The 27,153-nt window shown below is 46.0% G+C and overlaps 3 protein-coding genes across 3 annotated transcripts in view; 1 reads left to right on the forward strand and 2 right to left on the reverse strand.

Annotated features, from left to right (window-relative positions):
* The window catches only part of Sned1 (sushi, nidogen and EGF like domains 1), a 65,176-nt gene extending 58,816 nt beyond the window's left edge, over window positions 1–6,360 (forward strand). The window contains exons 30-31 of the mRNA XM_036172855.1: window positions 579–661; window positions 1,419–6,360. Coding sequence (XP_036028748.1) covers window positions 579–661; window positions 1,419–1,444 — 109 coding nt within the window. The 3' untranslated portion in view covers window positions 1,445–6,360. The remainder of the gene's footprint in view (window positions 1–578; window positions 662–1,418) is intronic.
* On the reverse strand, window positions 4,512–11,392 carry Mterf4 (mitochondrial transcription termination factor 4). The gene is made up of 4 exons (XM_036172858.1): window positions 11,316–11,392; window positions 10,131–10,629; window positions 8,200–8,384; window positions 4,512–7,101 (listed from the first exon to the last, which is right to left on the reverse strand). Exons 1-4 carry the CDS (start codon window positions 11,334–11,336, stop codon window positions 6,760–6,762), a joined length of 1,047 nt encoding a protein of 348 aa, XP_036028751.1. The 5' UTR covers window positions 11,337–11,392; the 3' UTR covers window positions 4,512–6,759.
* A 4,227-nt stretch (window positions 11,393–15,619) lies between these two features.
* Pask (PAS domain containing serine/threonine kinase) overlaps window positions 15,620–27,153 on the reverse strand; it is a 37,607-nt gene continuing 26,073 nt past the window's right edge. The window contains exons 13-18 of the mRNA XM_036173389.1: window positions 24,669–24,794; window positions 24,415–24,549; window positions 22,287–22,486; window positions 18,932–19,065; window positions 16,517–16,663; window positions 15,620–15,958 (exon numbers count right to left, since the gene is read on the reverse strand). Coding sequence (XP_036029282.1) covers window positions 15,804–15,958; window positions 16,517–16,663; window positions 18,932–19,065; window positions 22,287–22,486; window positions 24,415–24,549; window positions 24,669–24,794 — 897 coding nt within the window. The 3' untranslated portion in view covers window positions 15,620–15,803. The remainder of the gene's footprint in view (window positions 15,959–16,516; window positions 16,664–18,931; window positions 19,066–22,286; window positions 22,487–24,414; window positions 24,550–24,668; window positions 24,795–27,153) is intronic.

Below are 27,153 nucleotides of genomic sequence, written 5' to 3' on the forward strand. Positions count from 1 at the left end.
CCTGATCTGTATGGGTTTGGGGAAGCAGCCATGACCACCATTCACCCTGGACCCACGATGGCGATCTGATGGTAGTCTGCACCAACATCATCCTCTGGCTTCCACTATTCTGCTAATACCAGAGCCGGCCTCTGGGTTAGTCCCCTGCCATGTGAGGAGAGTCCTTCACTCACCGAATTTTCTATCCTGTTCCTATCTGCATTTGAAGAGACTCCCCTGAAGCTAACATATAGGAGGGTCTTGCTTATATTCAGTCTGACCTGTCTTACTAGAGTGTTCAGATTATTTTACAATGAACATAGTGGTGTTCGGTGTGGCTGGGTTTAAATCTACATATTTATTTCTATTTATTCCATCTGATCCTTATTGCTTTTTCCTCTTTTCTGGCACATTTTGGATTATTGGCTCATAGATTAAATTTTGATTTGTCCATTAGTCACACTAGGACTTACAATACACATCTCCAGTTTGTCTCCGTTTACCTTGAGTTACTTGGATACAACTGCAGTTATAGGATGAAACACTTAGACACCTCTCTGCCCAGGGTCTAGCTTCACAGAGTTTTCTTTTGACAACAGGTATAAGAAAGTCTACAAAGTTCACCAGGACATCTGCTTTAAAGAGCGCTGTGAAAGCACCAACCTCAAGAAACCCCAAACAGGTATATCCTGGGGCCACGCTATCTTGCCTGCGGCTCTGTGGGTGGATGGGTCAGGAAGTGACAGGATTGGATCGAGCTAGGCTACTTGCCCGAAACTGCAGCCCGTGTGTGGCTGTACTCTGCTCAGAAACTAATGCCCACATACGCACATGTGGGTGCACAGACGGACCTAGCTGTGCTTGGAGGTGGTCACTCTGGCCCTGCCCCGAGAATCGGGGCTGCGATGGGAAAGCGCAGGCTGTACTGACAGACCCAAGTGGAACTGCAAGTTTAGAACGTCTTTTTACATTTCATCTCCTCACACCCGGGCTTTCCCCCAGTTCAAGGTAGTCACAGGAATCATTGCTGTTTAGGATCTTACTGAAAGTTATACTCAGGACATGATGTTCTGACGGTGAGAACCCACCTTCAGGTATGTTCTCCATGGATCAATCGAAGCCACATATCCTTGCTTTGCATGACTAAATTTTAGGAAAGGCCGCAGTGTGCAGTCGTCAAGGGTGCTGCTCCACCTGAGTATGTCACAATCTCCCGGGGCAGCTCTTGCTTGCTTCCTTCCACACTCTTCCCACAATGCCAGTCCACAACTACCACCTTCAGCTGGTTATGGACACCCGCCAGACTGCCAGTCCAGACTCCCTGTCAGTCTGTGTGGGCTCGCCTGGGTTATATGTGAGGAACAGATAGGGCTGACAGAGGTAGGGTTTAAGGTACTCAGGGTTCTTTTTCACTAAACTGGTTTTCTTAATTATTTCAGGAAACAAAGTAACAGTCAAACACTGAAGAAATCTTAAGGCACACTCTCCTTCAAACCAAGATCTGTTGAGAACTGGAGATACCAACATACCCAGCACCCTGAGCACTGAGGTTCTTTATCAGACACTGATGGCACAGACTCAGCACTGTGCTATTCAGACCCAACCAGGAAGGTTCCAGAATTCCCTGACTATAGCCTCCCTATAGACATAACCTGGTCTGGCCTTGCATATGAATCTGCTTACAGGTGGAAATGAGACTTTATGAGGAGGGACAACTCTCTCTCTCTCTCTCTCTCTCTCTCTCTCTCTCTCTCTCTCTCTCTCTCTCTCTCTCTCTCTCTCGGCAGACCAGTTACAGTGAGGCAAGGCACGAGAACCACTGGCCTCTTCAGGGCAGTGGGCTTGGGTGGTGGAAAGAATCAAGGATGCCACACAACCCTGGGGGTGCTGGGAAGGACCTAAGGAAGTACCTCCAAACCCTATGAATGGCATTTTACTGGTAGAATAGGGTGGGAGCCTTGCCATGTAACATCCAGGTGATCCTAAATACAGCCTCTCCCTGGGAGAGTTGCAGTGGATCCTGGAATTCTAAACACTAATAACCCTGAAATCAAAGACACTTTGCCTGTTTGATCCAGCATGCTTCACCCACCTCCCCATGTGTAAACTGTGAGAGGTTAAAGGGCATTAGATTTTTTTTCTACAACAGTCTGGAAAATATGGGGTGACTCTGCAGAAACCCCTGTACAGCCCGAACTCAGCCCCACAGTGACTTCTGATTGGCCTGACATCAGCTGGGAATGAAAGACTGGCTGGCCCAAGACAGTTTACTCCTCTTCCCTGGGAAAGCTAGAACAGTTCATCTTTCCAGTGGTGGAAGAGAGGCACATCTGGAAACCAGCCACTTCAGGAGTCACTTTTTCTTCTACAGTAGAGGACATGAAGGAGAAATGTCACCCAAAGGCCTAAGAACAACCAAAAGCAAAGGAACTCCAGGCGAAGCTCATCCTACGTGCTCACAGATATGACATCAGCATAGCTAGATCGGGGCATCAGACAGGCCCAAGCAGCAAGGCCTTTGCAACCTCACCATTTCAGATGGGAAATCCTTGCCTGAAGAGCAGCTGACCACACTCAAATCTGTCCACTCAACGGCATCGCCTTCTCCTCTCAGCCTCCAAGAATGCACACACAAAACACCCCCCAACACTTGTGAGCAACTTAACCCCACAAAGATCAAGAGTCCACCAATTATTTGGTTTTAAAATATTTGTAAGACAATAAGTCACTTGAGATATTGATGCATCTCTTTTAAGAACTCATCCAGAAAATTCATTTTTATAAAAAATGAATAATCCTCAGCTACTTACCAATACTGGCTTATAAGAAACTTATTTTCAGAGCAACAGGGAAAACACATACACACACACACTCAAGTAAAACAGCAAAAGTTACCATTCAAGGCTGCACTGGGGAAAAGACCCAGTGCCATCACCAAAAGGTAGGCAGCAGAGGACCAGCAGCCTGTTGATTCAAATTTAAATCACAGGCTGAGCCCAGGTGTCCCCACAGAGGTGCCTGTGTTCTCACTTCCATTCCTTTGGCCAGCTGGAATTCTGGCGATGCAAGAATGAATACAGGTCCTCTGGGGGGACAGTGCCTGCTGCCCCCAGAGAAAGACAGGGGTATAAAGAGGACTGTGTCTCAGCTGCTCTTCCTTCAAAGAGGTCAGCATGTGCTAGTAACACTGCCCACCTCAAGAATTTCCAAAACCCAGGAAGATGAGGTCCAAAACTTAAAAATGAGACAAGTTCCTGACTGTAGCTGGTCTTCTCTAAGATCTCTGTGCTCGGATTTCTAGAAGAGAGACAGCCAGACCCGCACACCCAAGGACTCCTGCAAGGGAGAACTGAAGCACCTATAATCTTAAGCCAGCTGCTGTGTTCTGCCAGGGCCTCTGTGAGTAGTGAGTGTGCAAGTTATCTGGGTTAGCAGGCTCTCAGTGATGCTTCTCTGTGCTCAGAAACCCACCCCCAGATTCCAGTGTCGGAGAAGTGTCCCCTGAACCCTCAGAACGTGGAGAAGAAAGGGCTCGGCTTTCACAAGAGATGCAAGAAGGGTCGTGTGGAGACAGACGAGCTTTACCCCTGCTCCTCTCGTGTATCCTCACCGAAAGAAGAAATGCTGATTACTACTACAACAGGGTTTAGACACTTGGTCTACAACTCAGGGGTTGGCAGGGCAGACAAATGCTCAGGCAGCATTTCTGGGCTTTCAGATGAAATGGCCTCTCTGGCACCCACCCAGTTCTGCTACTGTACTGCCAACATGGTCACAGATGTAGATAGCATGGCTGTAATTCCAATGAATCTTCATTCACAAAAACAGGCAGTAGGCCATAGTTGGCAGGTACCTGGTTTGTGAGATGATCCAGACCTCAGTCTCCTATAGAGAAAGACATCTCCTGGCTGACAAATCGCCATCAAGGCATGAAGACCCCTCAACCTTCATAGAAGAAAAGCAATCAAGATCCTTGCTCAGAACCTAAGATATGCATACAGCACAGAAGAGCAGCAGGAGCTGCTCTGTTCAAATCCGAAGGGAACACTTAGTGGTACAGGGCAGGTGGGCTCCAGAAGACAGTGTCCAAGGCTTCTTGTAGTCTGTACCTCAAGTAGATCGTGTGCCCTACCAAGACGAACATACTTCACACAGCCTCCGCTTCCCACTCCACTCTCAACAAGGCTCCAAGCAGCTGTCTTCTGCAGTGAGGTCAGAACCAGAAAAGCCAACCAAGAGCAGAGCTGACCTAACTGGAGATCTGGCACCAAGAACTACATCCCAACCAGAGGCCTCCTGCCCTCCAGTTCATGAAGACATGCTTTGAAGAATAACATTTATTTTTCACTACAAACTTCTGAGCCTGTGCATTATGCAGTCTCTCTTTTTCAGGAAGGTGGAGCAGCCAAGTCAAAAACTCACTACTGTACCTTAGATACACACTGACTTATCTCCAGGGACCTGGAGGGCCAAAGACAGGGTTCAGAGACCAGGTCCACAAACATGTATGTCAAATTCCATGCGACACTCAGACCTGCCACCATCCCTCCTCCTAAGCTACAGCATTAGCAGTGAACGGCAAGATCAAGTGACATCACTGGAAACATAGATGAAACCTTTATACGATACGAATGACCTCAGGAGCCTTACCCGCCAGGCAGCCGCTGCCACGTTCCCATTTCCTGTTGGAGCCTGTGTTTCAAACAAGACCCAGCCTACTGAATGCTGACTGTGGATCTTCAGAGTGGAGAAAGGCTTGCTGGTGCTGAGGAAGAAGTGTGTATCACTCCAAACACGCTGCTTCTGCTTTCTCACACATCTTTCTTTAAGCAGATGTATGCCCTTCAAAACAGTCACGGTCCACTTGGGAAATGGCACAATGGAATCAGAAAACTTACAAGGTATAAAAGATTTATTTTTGTGTCCAAATGAAGGAGCAATCATGAGTTGTTGGGATCACCATTTGCTGGTCAAAAATATGGGAGAGCAGACACCTAATTAAGCTCAGGGTTGGGGTTCTATTCGGCTCTGATGGAGCCCAAGACCAAACATCCTACATTCAGGGAAAGTGGAGGTCATTTCGATGCCACAAAGTGGAAAAGTAGGCAGCAAAGAATGAGCATCACTGTTCTCAAATAGTTTTGTCCATGGCCAAGAACAGCTAGAAGGCACTCACATTCTCCACTGCCCATGGGCTGTTAGTAGCTGACAGGATGGCTTGCTGTCTTGCTTTGTGTGGAGAGTCCAACAGGCAAAGACACACCCTTCCCAGGAGTTAGCCTGCCTCACATACCTGCCATAGTGGGAGCTCTGACTGTATGGGAATCTTGGAGCGACTGCTTTTCTTTGTGAATACCCTCCTCTTTGCAGTCAGGCTCCAGGGGAGTCCAAAGCCTCTGCACTTTGGTGCTGATTACTCACAAAATACACCTCAGATCCAGCAAGATCTCTACCTTAGACAGAAATAAATATTTGAGTCCATAACAATCCAAATTTGTTATGGTCACATTTCTGGACCAGGTCTTGGAGCAATTTCTCAGCTTTGACACTGCTTTGTGGACCTGATCATCCACGTGAGGGCAATGTAGGATATTTTGCAGCATCCCTGGCTTCTATCCACAAGATCCCAGCGCCATGACACACAAAAAAACATCTCCAAAGATTGTCAGATGTCTTGAGGATCAGAGTCATTCCCATCTAAGCTTTGGATTCTGTCTATATAGGAAACACACAGGGGTCTCACATGACTATTAAATGTCACCAAGTAGGAAAATAATACTACCAAGCATATCTGATTTTGGCTGTCCCATCAAAAAGCTTTCTGCATCACCAACCCTGTGCAATTTCCTGAGGAAGGACCACAGACAACTTTCTAGAAGGCCTCATAGCTCTATCAAACCAGGCCTCTCCTCAGAGCTCACCTCATCCCAGTCCCAGGACATTACATCACTCCAAGACACTCACCATGCTCCCCAGGGTGATATCCATGCCAGGGTATCTGAAAGCTTCCTAGAACAAACCAAAATCAGACCGGGGGCCTGTGCTCTTTTCCATCTATCATACAGAAGGCAGAAGGGATGTCACCTAAGACCACTCCCCGCCCCTGAAGTGCTGGTTCTGAGACAGTTCACTCCGCAGCACAGGCTAAAGAGCCAAAGATACTACTAGCCAGGAACCCACATGAAGGCCAACTTGCCCAAGCAGGAAGGGTCAGCAGCTCACAGATGAGAAGACACAAAACTAAGGAACATATTACTAACCAACGCCTTTCACTCGCTGTACACTGAACACATTAGAGGGCCGTGAAATGATGTCGGATTAAAAATATGACTATTTTGTGGAAAACCTGCTACTTGTTTTAATAAAATAAAGTGCTATGACATACCACCCTTGTGTTACATTCTCATGATTTTATCTTTACTACTACAAGGAAATACAAAGTGGCTGTTGAGCTGGAAAGCTTTCTCTACATTATTTTGGAATTAACACCAACATATTTCAACAGAGAAAAAGACACCAAAGTTGGATGGTTGCATCCCCTGGATTTTAACAGCTGAGTCCTTTATTTAGGATGCAGTAGGCCTCGCACAGAACCCAACAGATCACAACAAAGCATCTCCTGTCTGGTTTGATGTGATCCAGTGGATCATAACAGTTTTTTTCATCAAATGACCAGTGTTTGCATGAAAAATGCTTGAGAAGATCCAGATAATCTCCCTAAGCTTTGAGAAGAACAGGAATGACTTCTGGCATCCCTGGACCTTTTTGTCCCAGTCCACATCACAGCTGCTCCTCCTCTTCCTCCTCCTCCTCCTCCTCCTCTTCCTCCTCAGATGCATGGCTCTCAGATTCCTCTTCTTCTCGATCCAAGAGCTTTTTAAAAACCTCAAACTCCTCAGCAGAGGAATGCGCTGTCCTGACCAAAAACTCAGCTTCTGAAACTCTGAGAATGTCCTTTAGTAGAGGATTAGGGATCTGCGTCTGCCCCTTCTTATCAGGGGTTTGATACCGTCCAAGGCGTTCCAGGTACATGTGTCTCTGTCTGATCTTGGTTACTGGATACTGTAAGAAATCAGTCCTGACTATGTCCAGATGCTTAAGTCCCATCCTGAAATATGCATACTGGAAGATATAAACATGTTTAGGAATCTGTGTAGAGAACCCTGAAGTTTATCATTCCAATTCAAAACAAACTTTAGTCCAAAACATTAGAAAAGAATTGCCCAATTAGTAATGGTAGAATAGCCCTCTTTAATACCAACACTTGTGAGAAGTCTGACAGTTTTCAAAGCATTTCCAAGTTCATGTTGAGAAAAATTTAGCAGAAAACAAAGCAGTGTAGAGGGATATGTTTTTCTTTAAACAGGGGAACAAAAATCATGAGTGTAGAAAAATCCAACCCCAAGAAATCATAAGAGGGTTGGGGATTTAGTTCAGTGGTAGAGCGCTGGCCCTGGGTTCGATCCTCAGCTCCAAAAAACAAAACAAAACAGAAATCGTAAGATACCTATGAATTTTAAAATGTGTGAATACACAGTTTGTGTGCAGTTATTTGAGTATGTCACAGAATGCTTGTGAAGGTCAAAGGCCAGCCTAGCTGGTTCACAAGGCTCTAGGAATCCTCCTGTCTCTACCTCCCAACTCTCCACAGTAGTGCTAGGGCATACATCCAGTTTTTACATGGGTTCTAGGATCTGAACTCAGGTCCTCATGCTGGCACAAGTGTTTTCATTTGCTTGCTTGTTCTGTTTTCTGAGACAGGGTCTCAACATTGCCCTGGCTGTCCTGGAACTCACTATGTAGACCAGGCTGGCCTCAAGCTCAGAGATCCACCTGCCTCCGCCTTCTGAGCTAAGATTAAAGGAGTGTACCACCCTGCCCAGCTGCTTTCGACCTACCTGTCACATCTGTTACTACACTATTAGGACAACAGTCACATTTTCCAAATCCCCACAAAGACCTGCTAAGGGTCGTCAAGTTTTAGCTTTCTCAAAGTTAGTTATTTCAGAGTACCTCCTTGGACCTGGAATCGGGTCACTCACTGTCAAGGAAGCAAAGCAGAAAACAGGTTTGCTTTGCGGGGAGAATAGAAGACTGAGCTGTGTTATTCTAGAACAGAAGCTTTTAGCCCTACTCAGAGGCTTCTTGTCCACACAGCTGACCTTACTCAACTTAAAACCGGAAAAATCTGCCACCTCTAGCCTAATAACTTATTCTCACCTGGAACTTGTATTTTAGTTCACTGGGGTCCTCCTGAAAAACACGTGGGCATCTGTTCAAAAGTTCCGTGATTTGCTGTACTGTGAACAAGCACTTCTCCTTGAGGACCTTCACAACATTGTCAATGTCCCGCTGACGCATGGTGAAAACCTCAGGGCAACCCTGAAGCACTCTCTTTAGTTTCCCTGCAGAATATTAGAAAAGGAAAGCATGTGACTTCAGGATAGTCTGGAAAGCCAAGGGCTAACTAAACATTTAGAGGCTGGTAGATGGGTCAGTGGATAAAGGCACCTGCCACCAAGCCTGATAACTTGAGTTCAATCTCCAGGACCCACAAGGTGGGAGCAGACAACTGACTCTAAAAGTTGTTTTATGGCATCCAGACGTGCCCAGAACATGTACAACCACCAAACACATTTACAGATACAGATACACACACACTTGGAGGAGGGAGAGAGGGAGGGAGAGAGGGGAAGAGGGGAAGTGGGGGAGTGGGGGAAGAGAGGGAAAGAGAGACAGAGAGAGAACAAGAATCCCCTCCCCTCACAGGATTGCTAATTTCAGACATCCACATTCAGATCCAATAACGAACTCTACATCCCTAATGTGCCTTTGAGTGTTTTACTGTGAAGCTACATTAGTAACCGTATTCAATTCATATAAACGGGGCTGTCCCAGACAAAGTAGAGTAAATGGTCTTATAACAGCTGGGCCAATTTTCTTATGAATATTGGCAAATTTAATAGCTGGAAACTTTTTTTACTTTTTTACTTTTTTTTTTTGGTTTTTTGAGACCGTTTCTCTGTGTAGCTTTGCGCCTTTCCTGGATCTCGCTCTGTAGACCAGGTTGGCCTTGAACTCACAGAGATCCGCCTGGCTCTGGCTCCCGGCTCAAGTGCTAGGATTAAAGGCATGCGCCACCACCGCCCGGCTAATAGCTGGAAACTTAAAAACCACTTAGACTGTTATTTTTCCCATCAGGCTTGTTGGTCACTGTCTCTGTCTCACTGCCATGTGAAGATGAATTTCCAAAGTATAAGCTTTTTGTTGTTTTTGGTTTTTCGAGACAGGGTTTCTCTGTGTAGCTGAGGCTGTCCTGGAACTCACAGAGATCCTCCTACCTCTGGTTCCCAAGTGCTGGGATTAAAAGCATGCGCTACCATGCCCAGCCAAAGTGTGCGCTTTATTTTCATTTCTCAAGCTGTGCTTTAATAGTGACTGAGCTTGGACATAGATGACACTAAAAGCAAATCTGTCAAGAGGAATACAGTTTTTAGCTTATCTTCTAGAGAAGGTCTCTAGAGACACCAAACACAGTGGATGCTAACCTCCCCTACTTACCAGGAATGTCAATAATAAAAAGAAATGAGTGGTCAGATGGGTAGAGATCACCGGAGATCCCCATCCCCCTTCTCCAGAATGACGACAGTTAGAAGAAGGAGGCCACGCTACCAGTTTTCCAGGAACCTGGCACCACCAGGTCCAAAGTTTTGTATGCTATGTTTTTGCAGAGGTCACACATATGCATACACATATGTCACTACCACATAGCAACATTAACCTACCAAACAGACTTCATGTCCCCACTGTTCTGGCGCTAGAGAACTCAATGAAGAGAACACAAGGTCTTGTTCTGGCCTGGGTTCTCTCCTTCTGGCTATTCTCTCATCCCTCTTCCAACGCCTTCTGCGGAGGACCCATCACACAGCTTGTCAGAGACACTGACCTCTCCTTGGAAAACTCCCCAACCTCACTTCACCTTACTACGGTGTGTTGAGCCCACAGCCCACATGCATCCCTGGACAGCTATGAACGCAGCCTAACACATTCGTAGATGACGTCATGTCACACTATGGAAGGCGGGACACTCTGCTAAGGCAGGCTATTTTTCATGACTCCTCTCTCACTACAAAGTCTGCGGCTTCATCTACCTCCTCCAAGGCCAAGCTTCCGCAGGTAGCTGGATCGCCTCTTCATTTGCAATGGAGACAGTTTCAGTAAGTGTGGACTTTTCTTCAAGGCCATAAATACAGGTTCTGGGTGCAATCCCAAGAGCAGAAATTCTGAAATTATGTCCAGCAACTGCTGAGGATGGACACTTGGCTCCATACTGAGCAAGTTGTTAATATGGGCTTCATCAAAACCCATGTCCTGGAGGGAAGTGACGGCTTTCTCAAGCTCCAAGGACTTAGGATCCACACAAGTCCTTTGTTCCTCATGAAGACACCGAACAAGACAGGTCCTGTACTCTGGCGCCTGCACATACTTTTTGGGTCTAACACAGGACAACTCTTGAAGGCTCTCTCCACTGGGTGCTGTAGTCAGTTTGCAAAACAAAGAAGGACTCATCCTTTTCTGTTCTCTGAGATGAGGAGTCTGCCTAGCCAAACAGGCCCAGGAGAGGGCCATTAGACGGTGCCAGTCAAGAACCTGTAAAATAGAGCCAAAACAGAATTAGTTCCACTGCAGACGAATGACCATCACAAGATTGCTGAGCCAGAGTATTCTGGACCTTGGCCCACAAAACTAACAGTTTTTGGAAACAGTCTGTAAAACTTCTGGGCCTAAAGTCTCCAGAGAAGGGAATTAGCATGTAGACAACAGCACTTACTGAAGAGATGGGAGTCGGGCACCACCAGTACTTTTTAGCTTTAGAGAGGACTGCTAGTCATTAATATTTGGCTGAAAATTGTGAACCGCAGACTAGCCACCAGATAGATGCACTACGTGAATTCATTCCAACAAAGGGTAATATTTTCAAGGCTCCCTTCCATTAAAGGAAGAATATTCTTGGACAATTCTCAGTGTTTGGGACTAGCACATAACAAATTAAGCACCCGGTGTCCGCCAGACTGGTCTCCAAACCCTCTCCAGCATGGCCAGGCTTCCCCTCCCTCTGTCTTAGCGGTCCAGGTCTCCTCAGCCCCTAGCCGCCACACTAGCCGAAACTCCGCAGAAGCCAGTGGCTTATCTCAGGACCAGGGTGTCGGTGCATCCGCCACGCGGGATCGCTACCGCCACGAAGTGGCCGGATGTAGCCACAGAGAACCAGTGGCAGGGCCTCCTGCATGTCCCGCCCACGGCCACCGTGAGCCCTGGCCCTACCGCAGCCTTACCTGCCGTCCCAGGGAAGCCATGGAGCCCAAGCGGCGAGCGTAACTGGGACACCGGAAGGGGCGGGCCTTCCTGGCCCACAATGTCCGGCCCCCTGCCCGGGTCCGCGGCACTCCCGGATGACAGAGTTCCTCCGTTCCGCCGCCAATCCTTGAATCCCCCAGACTCACGCCCCGCGCCCGCCAATGCAGATGCAGCTCCCTTCAGCTACACAAGCAGGTCTCTGCCAGGAACAAACAAGATTACCGGGGTTTCTCAACTGCCCTTTAGAGTACCGGTGAAACTAAGCTCACAGCACCATTTCCTGTTGTAAACTACATTTACGGGAGGGCGGGGATGGACGGGACACAAAGCCGCACGCGTTGAAGATTCTATAAGGCCAAATAACCTAACTGTAATTGTGGAGCTAGGATATCGCAGACCAGAACCAAATTATGGATCATTTTTGAAATTCATTCACTGTCCACCCTGTCTAACCGAACAGCTTTGTGACTATGAAGGCCTTTAAAATACATTCTAAGACCACCACTGGTTTTCACCAATCCAAAAGCTAATAGTATTATTAGTTAACACCTAAAATGCTGTAGTGGCTGGTTTCCCAGTTTTGCTTTAGCCTTCCTATCTGTGGTCCCCACTGATGTCTGGTAAATGCATTGATTTATGACTGTTCTGTAACTAGTAATATCTCACCTTATTACATCCACGGTGGAATCTCTCATGAACAACCAAAATTCGTGTTCCTGGGCTCACCTTTGAAAGTGAGTACTGGTTTTGGTGGACACTGTAATACAGCAATAACTTCTCAGGACAGCCCAAAATTATTCCTGAAATGGTAAGACGGATCCAGACCCAGATAAAGGTATTTGCTAAGTTGTATTGTTTAAAAACATGTGTTTATGGTCAGCAAGATGGCTCAGCAGTTAAGACATTTGCCACACCAGCTTGATGACCTCAGTTTGACCCTAGGAACCCATGTAAAAGTAGAAAACCCACTCCACAAAGTTGTCCACTGACTTTCACATATACACAGTGGCACACATGCCCATATGATAGTTTTTTGTTTTTTTTTTTTAATTCTGTGTTAAACATGAATACCCAGTCACACACACTAAAAGTAGTAGTCATTTTAAAGGCTGAAGAGATAGCTCAACACAAGCATAAGGATTGCAGTTCAGATCCCATACCCACATAAAAATCTAGGTCTGGTCCCAAGCATGCCTATAATCCCAGCACCAAGAGGGAAGGAGTCAGATGGATCAATGGGTCTTAACTGAGTGCCAACCTAGCCAAAGAGAAATGTGAATCCCGTTATAGGGAAGAGACCCTGCCTCAAAGGAAGTTACAGAAGACACCCAACTGTAACTGCAACAAGTATTCAATACACATAACACACACACACACACACACACACACACACACACACACACACACACACACACACCTGCAATTAAAAAAAAAAAAAAAACATGGCCCAAGTAATGAAATGGCTTGAAATGACAGGAACAATGACATATTTCCACTGATAAACAACAGAGCCCTCTTCGCCCACAGGTCTGATTTCCCATAAGGATGAAACACCAGCATGTTCTAGACCAATCTGTATGCATTAAATTTGCATCTTAGACCTGTTTGGGAAAAAAAGCCTGGGAACCTTTTAGGAAAGAGTAATAAAAGATTAAAAAGCCATGCTCTCACAGCTGCCTAATTCCAACCCTTGTAAGTCATTCTATTTCTTCCTGGTTTATTGGATTATCTGAGAAAAAGGACCTGGCTGCTGCATCACTAAACATATTCCTGCTCTGTGCTAGGCACTGATCTAGTGCTGGAGTGCTTAAATTTATCTTGACAGAAGTGTTGTATAAAAGGACAGGAAAGTTGCAATCTGTGTAAAACCAAAGAACTGGTTTCTTTTATCCTAATTTTCTTTCTAAATAAATATCATTTAGGCCTTTACACCTAAAGCCTAAGAAAACACTATGGCACACCAACTTCTTAAAAAAATAGTTTAGGACCTGAACCAATAGCCAGCTCTGGAACAAAGTGGTGGCTAGAATGCAAGGTCACTATGGAAGTCTGGCAGGGTCTTCAGTTTTCTCAAAACTGCATTCTTGAACCAGACTTGAATTTCAAGAGGAAAAATTATCAGCTGCCAATTCAGAACTTTAGTCTCCTATCGGGGACTATGGGGGTCCAGCCCCTTGATAGTCCCCTCCCAGGGTCTGAGAAGAATCTACAACCAGCTGATAATTAATCTTTGATGAAAAGAAATGAATTTTAGCACACAAAACTCCTTAGTTCATACACTTTATTATTCTCTGATAGTTTTCTCTCTACAAGCTTCTATTCTGCTCTCATGTCTAGCTCCTTTCTTGCCTGATTTCTCTACTGTCCCCTCTAGGTTCTATCTTAATTCCTTCATCTAGTTCTGTCCCTTCTCGGTTCTCATCCATCCAGTTCTTTCCCCTATCAGCTCCTCTCCCATCTCCTCTCTCATCTGGCTCTTCCTCATCTCCCATCTCGTTCCTCTAGTACTCTCTTCTAGTCCTTCAATCTAGTTCTCCCCCATCTCAGTTTGTTCCTCTCAAGTCCTTACCCATCTAGTTCTTCCATTCTCCTTTCTCTTCTCCCTCCTCTGCCCTGGAAGTCCCTATATAAAAAGGGAGGGTCCAAGCGAAATTGTGTAAAGCTATTACTTAATGTCCACCTGATCTAGGCAGTGTCCCCTTGTGGAATTTACCTTAATTCAGGAGACTCCCATGTGGGCTGTTATCACTGTTATCTTCCGAAGTTGGGCGCCCACCTGGGCAGTGTTTCCTGTAGTCCTTGAGAGTGGCTAAGGGAGATATCTGATTCCAGAGAAAGCCTTTCCTGAGGCTGTTCTCCTAATACCTGGCATGTGTATGTCCAGAGAGTGATCAGTACACCCTGTTAGCCCTTCTTAGGGAAAAGTCAATTGGGAAAACTATGAAGGCACACATAATTTTCATAACAGAATACAGCTGATATATAACAAGCCAAGTAATACAAAAACTCCTTGGGATTTGGCTTCCTCTGGAGGAATTCCCAGATCCCTCCAGGTAGTGACTTTGACATAGCCAGCTGAGTTCTTATGATATATTCCTGCAGCCTGCAGCAGTCTCCAATGTTTTGAGGGTTTATGTTTGGTTTGGTTTGGTTTTCTTACAAAGAACACCCATAAGACAACAGACTATTTACCAAAGCTTTAATTATTTTTTTTTCTAATATAGAAAAATGGTTCTTGGAAAGCTGGATTTTGCATCCTCAGCCAGCTACACTACTGTCTGAAGAAAAAACAAAAAACAAAAAACAAAAACAAACCTGCAATATCTTGTGCTATATGCATATACAATAAAGACTACAAGGAAAAATGTTTCATTCTCAGAAACCGCTCATTTGAAATCAAAAGCTAAAATGTCACTAACTTCTGGGGACTGGACCCGGAAACCCTTACACACAGTCATAGTAGGGTTGAGATCCTTCACCTAAACACAGAGGTACAGTTAGAGCCTTTCACACGGACGAAGCAGAGCTGGGCCAGTCACAGGATGTCCGAAAGCGCTGTCAAGGCTCTATGGGTTGATAGACAGTTGATAGGTCTGAAGCCCCAGACTAAACTAGGACAGATTTCTTTTTAGCTGTGATAAGTGGGTTACAGAAATGGAAAAACAAAACCAAGTATTTCTCATGTCCCATAGAGTCCTAGCCAGGGATAACTGTTAAGCAATTAAGTAGCTTTAATTTGCAAAAAGTTCAAGAAACATTTGGTCATTTTTGTCTAGTCAGCCTTTTGTTTTGTTTTGTTTTTCGAGACAGGGTTTCTCTGTGTAGCTTTGGCGCCTTTCCTGGAACTCGCTCTGTAGCCCAGGCTGGCCTCAAACTCACAGAGATCCACTGTGAGTGCTGGGATTAAAGGTGTGAGCCACCACCGCCCCGCACTGTCTAGCCAGCTTTATGGACTCCACACATCTATCACACACACTAAATCAGTGGGAAAGAAACCTACCTACCTACACGCGCGCGCGCACACGCGCGCACACACACACACACACACACACACACACGCACACACACACATCGAAAGGCCAGCCACAGTTACATGGTGAAATCCTGCCTCAAAAACTTAAAAGAAAAGAACAAAAGAACAAAAATAGAGAATTAAAATACTCCTTATATCTTTCTGAGGCTCACAACTTAAAGCCCTTTAATTGTACAAAGTAATTGAACACTAGATTGCTTTTTCAAGGTAATAAAAAAAAAAACAAGACAAAACAAAAAACCCGTGAATTATAAGTCTTTCATAAACCAAAAACCAATATATATAGTATTCCAGACTTTTGTTAGCACTTGCACAAGAATTCGTAGAAGAGGAATTCATCCTAATTCTTCAGAATTTCCTTTCTCCACGTAGGAAGCCCTGGATCCGTATAATTTCCCAATTTAAGAGGAAAATAGCAGGAGAGAGCTTTCGTTCAGCTGACTGGCAGAGAGGGGTCCTCGGGGTGCAGGCAGTGCTGGTCACCAGGAGCCTCCCTGGGAGCAGGAGGCCGACCGAAATCCTTTGTGTGAACCACTTCACTTGGGCTCCTGCTCCCAAGCTCCAAACTTGCAGCTAACAGGCCACTTCCTGAAGGATGAAGAAAAGGCATTGCATGCTAGCAATAAGATTCTAAAGTACTGTGTTTAGGAACAACAGAATTGGGGGACAGTGGGCAGTGACTTCTGAAACCCCAGTAGAGATATTCTGAAAGCACAGATCCTGCTAAGATGCTAGGGATGATGCTTGTCTCCAGCCTGGTTCTCCAGGAGCTCTGACTTGGGGATAGGGAGTCTCTTCTGAAGAGACAAGTACCCCCATCTAGCCCACAGCATCATGGCCAGCATTTGTATCTTACCCCTCTTTGGACTAGTCAGACAACCAGCTGACTCTTCCACTATTGCCTTCCCACCCCTCCTGACCAAGGCTAATAAAGGCGCTTGTCCTCCCTCTAAGGTCCCAAGTGGAATCTAAGGGTCTCAGCACAGTCAAGCCCATTCTTTCAGGCCAGCCACAGACTCTGGCATTTGTATCTAGAACAGTGTGGTGGAGGGGCTTCATCCAGGAAGGAGGCCTGGTCACCTTCCTATCCCAAACCAAGACGCAGAGGAAAGGGAGGGAGGAGAAGGGGAAGCTGAGACTTCTCACCTGTCTGGTTGATCCGACACACCTCTTCCCAGGTGTAGTTAGCGAGGTTCACAGGCTGTGTCACCCAGGGGTCTATGATCAGATTCTCTAAAGTGGTCCGCTGCTCAGGGGAAGGATGCAGCAGCCCAGACAGAAGATTCCTAAGTTCTAGGGACATAAAGAACACAAATGGAATACATCTCAGACCTATAGATTTCAGGGTATCCTGCTTCACAGAACCTCTCACAAAGCAAGGAAGCAGCCAGTAGTCCTAGGGCTATTTTCTTAGCTGATTGGCCTATAACAAGGCAAGATAAAGTTAGGCAAGGCAATCAAACTGAGGATGCTGGAATGAAAGACGGAGTCAGGAGGAATGGCAGTCAGCCACCAAGAAAGCAGGACATATAGAAAATGAGGTAACAGGCCATGAGCCACATGGCAAAGCACAAATAAGAAATATGGGTTAATTTAAGTGTAAGAGTTAGCTAGTAACAAGTCTGAGCAATGGCTGAACATTTTTAAGTAATATTAAACCTCTGTGTGATTATTTGGGAACTGGCAGGCAGGACAGGAAAACTCCACCTACACAAACCTCAGATGGCTGCTTACAAGGTGTGTTAGCTAGTTTTATGTCAACCTGACACAAACTTAAGAGTTAGTTATTTAGGAAGGAACAACTTCAACTGAGAAAATGCCACCATCAGATTGGCCTGTGGGGCATTTTCTTGATGGAAGTGGGAAGGCCCAGATCAGTGTGGGTGGTGCCACCCATGGGATAGTGGTGATGGGTACTATAAAAAAGCAGGATGAAGCTGGGCACAATCCTAGCACTCTGGAGGCAGAGGCAGGTGGATCTCTGAGTTCGAGACCAGCCTATAGGGACAGCCAGGGATATACAGAGAAACTCTGCATCAAACACACACACACACACACACACACACACACACACACACACACACACACACACATAAAAGAAAGCAGCCTGAACAGGCCATGAGGAACAAACCAGGAGGCAGCACTCCTCCATGGCCTCTACATCAGCTCTAGCCTCTACATCAACTCCTGCCTCCAGGTTCCAGCCCTGTTTTAGTTCCTGCCTCAACTTCCCTCAGTGGTGGACTGTGGTGTGTAAGTAAGCTGCTTTTGGTCAGTATTTTATCTCAGCAATGGAACCTTAATTACTGACACCGGCTCTGGCCATGAGGACTGAGGACGATCATGACATACGAGGGAAGGCCAACTCAAGTACCCAGACCACTCCGTGGGGAGGCAGCTTAAGCTCTAGCAGGAGTCCAACCTTAATCTGCACTCGGGTCCTGTTTCCTCTAATGGTCCTGTTTCCTGACAATACAGAAGTATGTCTATGTGTTGGCATCAGGACCCCAACCTGTGTAATCAGAACCCACAGAGCAGCCCTGGAGTAGAGCAGTACACCACATAAACGGTAGCATCTAAGGGAATCACAACTAGTAAAGCTCTAAAGTCCTCTTCCAGGCTGTTGAAGCTGAGAATGTCCCTCCAAAGTGTGTGTCAGTGAGCTCACCTCTAATGTGATGGTGCAGGGCAGTGGGCTGCTGGGAGGTATTAGTTAGAGGAAGCCGTGAGTGGAGAGGAAGACTGGAGGTGGTGTCCTAAGAGGCAGAAAAGACTGGTTCTGTCTTCACTAAGAACACAGCAAGGAAGGTGCCATCCACAGTCGTACAGTGGCCTCACTGAGAACTGAACTCGCCACCATCTTTACTCAGACTTTCAGCTCCTGCAACTTTGAATGGGCATCTGTTGTGTAAGACCCTATCTGGAATTCTTAGAACAGACAGAGGCTTCTAGCCTAAGCAGAGGCTAAGGCACAGACTGAAGATCTTATTACCACATGGGTCCTCCCAGTCAGTGACTGCTGTGGAACCACAGGATGACAACTGCCCACATCTGCCAGCTCCATGAGCTCCTCTAGGCTTCAGGCTTCTGGGGTACCGGCTCCAAGCTTAAGGACCCAAAGTCTGAACCCTGGCCTTCTCTACAGATCTGAAGTTCCACTTGGCCTCAACTTGCTGTTGTCACATTTGCTCACAGGGCTCAGGGTATGACTGACTTTTCCCACATGAGCTGCTGAGGGTCAAGTCTCTCCATGCACTGACACCACCCTCCTCCACAAATGGGGCTCCTGACATAAGTTAAGCATCTGACCACAGAGATGCTGCCACAGACAAGGTTACTGACTGCAAAGTGTTACTTCCAAGAGGGCCTTGAAGATCCAAGGGGCACTAATAAAAATTAGCAAAATGTTTTGAGTCACATTAAAATTATCGTGCTCAGATCAAAATGTCAGAATAAAAAAGAAAGGTAAAAGAGCTAATCAGCATAGACAGAGAGGAGACAGAAACAAAGTGTTAGGTTCTCAGGCAATGGCGTCACTCACCATCTGGAGCTCATGCTCACCTTGGGAAACCAGGCACGGGGGGTGAATGACTGCCTCCATGGTCTCCTCCACCTCACAGAAGGGATTCTCCTCGAAGATAAGTGTATAGAGAGTGACCCCCAGAGACCACATCTCCAGCTCTGGCCCTCTGTAGCTGCAAGGAGGAACAGAGAGCATTTCAGGGCCTCCCTGCACTCAGTACAAAGCTCACTGAGCCAGCCCCCACTGAGTGCCAGAGCCTTCCAACCCCAGTCAGAAACTTGCATTCTCAGTCCATGCAGGGCTGCCCCAGAAAAGGAGGGATTCTCAGGATGGGAAGAGCAAAAGAGTGGGCAGCAAGTCACAACGTGGCCTCACTAAGGGCCACAGGAGCCACAGGCAGCATCAGAATAAGGTGACGGATACCCTACCCAAAGATCATGAGGTGAGAGGAAAGGGTGCTCAAAGTCAAGACAAACGGGGAGAAACACAGAAGGACAAAGAGAGGGGTCAGAGAAATGAAGGGCAGGATGGAGGGGTTTATCAGGACCGGAGGTCACCTGGAAGAGCAAGCCTGGGGAAGAGGGGAAATGTTCTCCTAACTTCACTCATGCTACCAGCCACCAGGGAGGTTGCCTTTACCCAACCTAGAGTTTGCCGACCCCTGAGGAAGAAGGGTATAAAAAACGAGGAAGAAGAATGTTCTTAAAGAGCCTTTGCCTAGCCAGGCGGTGGTGGCGCACGCCTGTAATCCCAGTACTTGGGAGGCAGAGGCAGGTGGATCTCTGTGAGTTCGAGGCCAGCCTGGTCTACAAAGCGAGTTCCAGGACAGCCTCCAAAGCTACAGAGAAACCCTGTCTCGAAAAACCAAAAAAAAAAAAAAAAAAAAAAAAGGAGTCTTTGCCTGATGAGATGGAGATGTGTGTGTGCAACGTGGAAGGATGTAGACTGAGACAAGGTCCTGACCAAGAGGCCCACAGCATGAGCAGCACACATACAATTGAAAAGGATGGGCAGGGAGCAGAAAGCAGTGAAGACAAAAGACAGGAGAAAGGCACTTGCCACAGATGGTTAAGTACAGAGATGGAAGCATCAGAGCCTGGGTGTGGAACAGCAGACCAGCCCACACATAGCATGTATAGTGAACCAGTTGAACATTTCAACCACTATAGGATGGTACTGGAGCAGGACACTCACTGTCAACAGGGACAACCAAATCAGGTCTGAAGAGAAACCACATCCCCTTCAACATCTTGCTATGGTGGCTCTGAACATACAGAGACTCCAAAAGGGAAAGTTTCCCTGCCCCTGTCTGCTGGTAGCACAAAGCCTAGTCATGCTGCACACAAGGGCCAACCCAGCAGCAGGTCAGAGAGACCAAATTTCAGGAGTCAGGGAAAAGCTACCGAGATCATTCACTTTCTGATTGTGACTTGAAAGTGCCCTGAGAAGACATAGGCCTAGGCTCTGGTCGCCTCCCAGCCCCCATTGCTGAAGGTTTCTCACACAAGGTAGGGTTGAGCAGGCAATCTGGACCTGATCAGGCCCAATGTGAAATCCAGCTTTGACTATGCCTATCTGCTGACCCTACACACTATTCTATAAGCCCCACAGAGCTAGCTAAATATTCTGTCCCTCTGACCACCCACTCTCTTGCTGAGACACATGATATATACTTCACCAACATTTATGCAGGTAGATGAGGAAGATACCACTGTAATGAGACTTAGGAAGGTCATTTTATATAGACACACTTATTTGTATGTGTTGAAGGCCACAATCCCTGGGTATACAGTACAGACCACTATCAGCAATTCCTACATAGTCCCTACACACGTGGGCAATGAGCTCCATTTCAATTCTTTGTCTCAAGTCCCAAGAAAAGAGGTCTTTTCAGGTCAGGTTCTTGCTGCCCACAGGCTTCCCAACTACAGAGCAACAAACCCAGCTTTGACCCCTGAGTCTGCTTCCCCTGAGCTCAAAGCCAAGAATCTGAGCCCCACAGTTCCTTCCTATCACTCCTCACGCTCACTCTTGCTACTGGGCCTGTTGTATAGTCAGCCCAACACGGTTATTGACATTTTGATTGCTGGAACTAGAGAGATACCTCCACATTTAGGAGCACTGGTTGCTTTTCAGGGGACCTGGGTTCTATTTCTAGCATCCACATGGCAGCTCCCAACTCTCTGAAATTCTAATCCAAGAGGATCTGTCTTAAGTAGGTTTCTATTGCCCTGATAAAACCCTATGACCAAAAGCAACTTGGGGATGAAAGAGTTTGTCTTACAGTCTATCATCAGGAGAGCGAAGACAGGAATGTGGGGCAGGAACTGAAGAAGAGACCACCAAGGAATGCTGCTTACTGACTTGTTCCTCATGGCTTGCTCAGCTGCTTTCTTTCTTTCTTTCTTTCTTTCTTTCTTTCTTTCTTTCTTTCTTCCTTTTTTAAAGATTTATTTATTTATTATGTATACAGTGTTCTGTCTGCACATATCCCTGCAGGCCAGAAGGCACCAGATCTCATTACAGATGGTTGTGAGCCACCATGTGGTTGCTGGGAATTGAACTCAGGACCTTTGGAAGAGCAAGCAGTGCTCTTAACCTCTGAGCCATCGCTCCAGACCCTCAGACTGCTTTCTTATAACACCCAAGATCCACTGCTCATGAGTAGCACCACCTAGCCCAAAAATCACTGATCAAGAAAGTGGTCCACCTGCTGGCTTGCCCACAGGCGAACCTGGTGAGGGCATTTCTCAGTTAAGGCTCCTCTCCCATAGCTCTAACTTGGGTCAAGCTGACCACATACTAACAGAACAGAAGCCAACACCCTTTTCTGGCCTCTGAAGGCACTGAGCGTGCTACACAGACACACCTGCAGGCAAAACACCCATACACATCAAATAAAAACGACTAAGCTGCACAGTGGTGCTGCACACCTTTAACCCCAGCACTCAGGAGGCAGTGAACTCTGAGTTTGAGGCCAGCCTGGGCTACAGAGTGAGTCCAGGACAGCAGGGCTGTCTCAAAAAACCAAAAATAAAAAAGTTAAATATATAAATAAAAACTTGAAATAATGATTATTCCTGATATTCAATAAGTACAGCAAGTTACAGGAATCACTCAGAGAATTCCGCTTTTGAGATGTTCCTCTTTAGCTTCTATTTTTCTAACTTTCTGTAACATCAAACTCCAAACAATCAAAAGGTAAAATGGTAAAATGAACCCCTATGTCCATCATCCAGCTTCCTGCCTACTGCACATTTATTTTCCAGAACACTATCCTCATTATTCAATAAAAAGGCACAAACTGAAGCCACTTCTTCCTAAAACCACAACAGTCACGGGCACAATGCAAGAGACAAGAGGAAAGTAAACTATGGAGCGTGTGATACGTACGGATTTCCCATGAGAACTTCGGGTGCACAGTACTCGATTGTTCCACAAAAAGTATAAAATAGTTTGCCTCTCTCTAAGTAGGCAGCTGAGCCAAAATCTATCAGCTTAATTGTGAAGTCCTCAGCAATCACAATGTTCTCATCCTTGATGTCTCTGTGGATGATGCCTTTGGAGCGCAGGTATCCTACAGCAGACACCAGCTGGAATCAGAGGCAGAAGAACACTTCAAAAAGCAATTCAATAAATATTTTCCAGAGCATAGTTCTGGGTACTGGAGATATGGTTCTGCACAGACAGGAGGCACAGCCGTTCTAAGAGTGTATCACCGTGCCTGGTACAGGCCAGCAAACAACTCAAACTCAATGGCTCACAATGTCTGTTTTTACTCACCAAAGAAAGCCTCCCAGCAGACACTTGGCCCGTAATCATCTTAGCAGGGAAGACAGGTCACCAAGTAGATACTTAGAAACATGTGGGCCATTGAGGGATACTGTTGGTTGGTATCACATGCAAAGTACCCATGCACAGGCACTGTGTGGGCACCATGGCTCACAGGGAAGGAAAGTGTCTTTCTTTCAGAGTGTGTGCAGCAGTTTGAGGTCGAAGCAGGAGCAGATAATCCTAATGCAGCTCCGGCAGCTCCTCGGTGTGGTGTGTTCCCTGCCACTCCCCAGGCAGCAATCCACCACTATGTGGAGTAAGTGGCTCCACAGGAAGCAGACTGCATATAGCACTCTGCCTCTGGAAGGCAGGCATCCTAACACCCATCTGCCCAGGCATGCTGTATCTCTAAGGTGCAGGTCTACTAAGCCAGTCTCCTGTGGTCTCCAGAAAGACTATCTGCACCACAATTTAGATACCAACCAGAGCGATCAACTTGGTGATTTCTTGGACATCAATCATTTTGATCTTTGGAGACAATTTTATACTTCCAAATGAAAAATGTTTTAATTAGAAAGATAAGTTAATGGCATGTCAACTAAGCCCAATCAATTAAAAAATAAAGTACACATTAAAATCACTTGCCTATATATTTAATATATTAAATTAATATTAAGTTAATATATTCACACACATACATGCACATATTTATGTACATGCACATATATGTATATATTTAAACATTCATGAACACATATATGTTAGAACAAATCAGGAAACTTGGGTCAGGGGAGAATCTTGTTCTGTAGCCAAGAGTGGCCTTGAACTCTCCGTCCTCCAGCTTCAGTGTCAGGAGTACTGAAATTATAGGTGTGTACTGTACATTTAATCAGAAACCATATTTTTATCAAGACTATAAAATCTCACTACAACTAAATCCTACTGAGCTCATCCTTCCTTTTACAAGCCCCAGCTCTGCCCTGTGTCCATATAGCTGCCCATGGTCCTGATCCCTGGGTAGCAATGCTGATGAATGGATGGATGGATGGATGGATGGATGGATGGATGGATGGATAGACGGACAGATGATAAACAGATAGATAATAGAAACAAATAAAACAAACGTATAATCTTCCAATAGGAAGTGTAAGTGTGGCAGTGGGCATTCTTTTGGCATATCACAATGGCTGAAACACACATGTAGAAGCCTGAGAAACTTTCAAGAATCCAAATAACTTTCAGGAGATTACAGCTTTGAAGAACTGTAAACGAAAGAAGATTTCACTAGGAATCACGTCACTTTCAAGAAGTAATTACAGAACAAGTGGAAATGATCCACACACTTCTGGGAGCACCTAGGGACGAGTCACTGTCTTTGTCCTCCTTTTCCTCCTGCTTTCCAGTCGCCTTCCACGCACGCACACAGGCAGGCACGCACGCACGCACGCACAGGGCTCACAACCAGCACCACGATGGCTTTGTTATTTCATGTTTATGACCGGTATGAAAACACTACACAGATATGAATAAATTTTAATCACTAAAATACACTTCCCTGGTAATTCCTTCCAGCCTCACTTTCTCTGCTTCACACAACTCTCTCTTCAAAATATGTCTCTTACCTCATAAACCCCAGGCTGAAAGTGAGCACTAGCTCACTGAGAAAACTGACTACATGCCACTGACCCTTGCAGACATGGCGTTCAATTACTCACATCCACCCCGTGCAGCCCTGGCCCACACTCACTTGTCGGAAGATGTAACTCGCCAGGGGCTCATCCAAGCAGGGATGGCGGTCAATGAAAGCAAAGAGGTCCAGGCCAGAACCATGCTTTTCCATCACTAGTTGGAAGAACCCTTGGTTTTCAAATATATCCAGGACCTGAAAGAGACAAGGCCAGGTCTAGCTTTGTCTGAAGAGACCTCCCAATCCATAAATTAATGTTGGAGAAGCAAAGCAACATGAGGGAGGGTGAGGGCACACAGAAAACCACCGTCCACCTTGATTATGTTGGCATGTTCCACCTTGGACAGAATGGCGATCTCCAAAGTCACTTTTCCAAGTTTGGGATCTTCAACCCAACAATCCTCCAAAACCTTCTCCTTCTTAATAAACTTCACCACCACCTGTACGGGAGAAGGAGAGCAGACCTCTACCATATGTTAAACCTGGTGCCCACTACCAGCTTACACTTATCTCCCCAAGACCATGGCCATGGAAGAAGAAACTTAGCAAGCCCCTGCAACAGAAGAAAAGGACGAGGCAGCAGCCAAACAGAAATGCTGCTGATTTCTACCAGTCTATTACGGGTAAGATGGGATAGATGGGGATCCCTGGAGGTGCTGAAGAGCTATGGCCAATGCCGGAGAAAAGAAGTCTCCGAAACCTTATGGCAAGTGTTCCCGCAACACTCTCTATCACCCTCAAGAGAATGAAATAAGCCTAAAAAGTAGAGAGAATAAAGGAAACTCTCACTGGTAGACAAGTGTCAGTCCTGATGTTGAGATTAACCAGAGAGTCCCTCAAGCCTGATGGGTGTAGTAAACATAAGAAACACCACCTAGCAACAACAAGGGGCATTCAGTTACCAGGTGCAATGGGACAAAGTTCCACCACAAAGAAGGAAAGGCTACATGTCCTTCACTACAAGACAGGCTTACCACTCAACAGGGTGGCGATTACACGGAATGCTAGGCACACAGGTAAAGCAGCCCTGGGTAAAAGTTCCAGCAGGGCCTGTCTGTGTATCAGTGAGAGACACTGTCAGGCTCCAAGGAGCTGATCCTCTGAGAAGTAGACAGTAAATTGCATCACGTACTAGGGATGATGAGTGCCCAGGAAAAGGAAATGATGAGACACTAAGTAGACAAGCACAAGGGGGGAAAGCCGGAACAAGAGCCAGCAAGTGCCTGGACCTGAAGGAAGTCAAGCCAGTGACCAGTGTTGGGGTGGGGGCAGAACAGGAGTAGCAGTCGGAAGCAGTTGGAAGTGTCTGCGCTATCCAACTACCTTTCACACTGATCAGGAGAAGAGGAGGTATAGTTGGGAGAAGCAGACACTCTGCAGATGATATGGATGTGAAAGAACTCAGCAAGATGAGGCAGAAGCAAGCCACTGGGGTCCTGAGAAACTGAGGAGGGGCTCTGTGCCCAGGAAGGGTGGCCAACAGCCAGCAGGTGGTCTGCTTCAGACACAGGAAGTGGAGATGCCTGCTGCCCTCCACCTGCAAGAAGACAAAACAGGCAGGCAATCTCCAGGAGCTACCACACATGACTGAAGTGAGTTTTACAGAATTAAGGGAGAGGATTAATTAAAAAAAAAAAAAAAGTCTCACCACCACCGCCCAGCAAATAAAGTCTTTTAAAATAAACCTTGAGGCATCTAGATCAAAGTCTTACCAAGCATCAGGCAAGAATAAATACACACAAACTCCTAAATATATCCTGATAATTTTTAAAATTCAATTTTGATAATTACAGGAAGAAAAAAGAAGTTAGGTTGCTAGAAGCAAAATTTACTTCCAAATAATATTTGAAGACAACAGAAACAGGTCTAACAAGTTGTGAGAAAAGTGAGGTGGTGGTGGCACATGCCTTTAATCCCAGCACTCGGGAGGCTGAGGCAGGTGGATCTCTGTAAGTTTGAGGCCAGCCTGGTCTACAAAGCAAGTTCCAGCCAGGGTTACACAGAAAAACCCTGTCTCTCAAAAAAAAAAAAAAAAAAAAAAAGGTCTGAGAAAATCCATCTCAGTACATTTAAGTATAATACTCTTTGGGGAAAATTACTTCATATAATTAATATATAGTAATACAATCAATTCAGTTGTTAATACAGTAAGAAATGTATTCCAACAAGTAAAATATAAACATAAGAAACACAAGAAGGGGTTGGGGATTTAGCTCAGTGGTAGAGCACTTGCCTAGCAAGCGCAAGGCCCTAGGTTCGGTCCTCAGCTCCGGTAAAAAAAAAAAGAGAAACACAAGAACCTGGATATAATATAATAGCTCACACCTGTCAATCTAGCACATGGGAAGTAGAGGCAGAAGGGTCAGGAGTCCAAGGTTATCTTCAGCTACATATTAAAGTTCAAGACCTGGTCTCAAAAAGAAAAAAATGCGGCTGGAGAGATGGCTCAGAGGTTAAGAGCACCGACTGTTCTTCCAGAGGTCCTGAGTCAATTCCCAGCAACCACATGGTGGCTCACAACCATCTACAATGAGATCTGGCGCCCTCTTCTGTATACATAATAAATAAATCTTTATTTAAAAAAAAAAAAAAAAAAGGGCCGGGCAGTAGTGGTGGTGGCACACGCCTTTAATCCCAGCACTCGGGAGGCAGAGGCAGGCAGATCTTTGTGAGTTCGAGGACAGCCTGGTCTACAGGGGAGATCCAGGAAAAGGCGCAAAGCTACACAGAGAAACTCTGTCTCGAAACCCCCCAAAAAGAAAGAAAGAAATGCAAATTTAGCCACAGAACAAGCGTATG

Source organism: Onychomys torridus, chromosome 23 (assembly GCF_903995425.1).
Source record: "Onychomys torridus chromosome 23, mOncTor1.1, whole genome shotgun sequence".
Taxonomy (NCBI): Eukaryota; Metazoa; Chordata; class Mammalia; order Rodentia; family Cricetidae; genus Onychomys; species Onychomys torridus.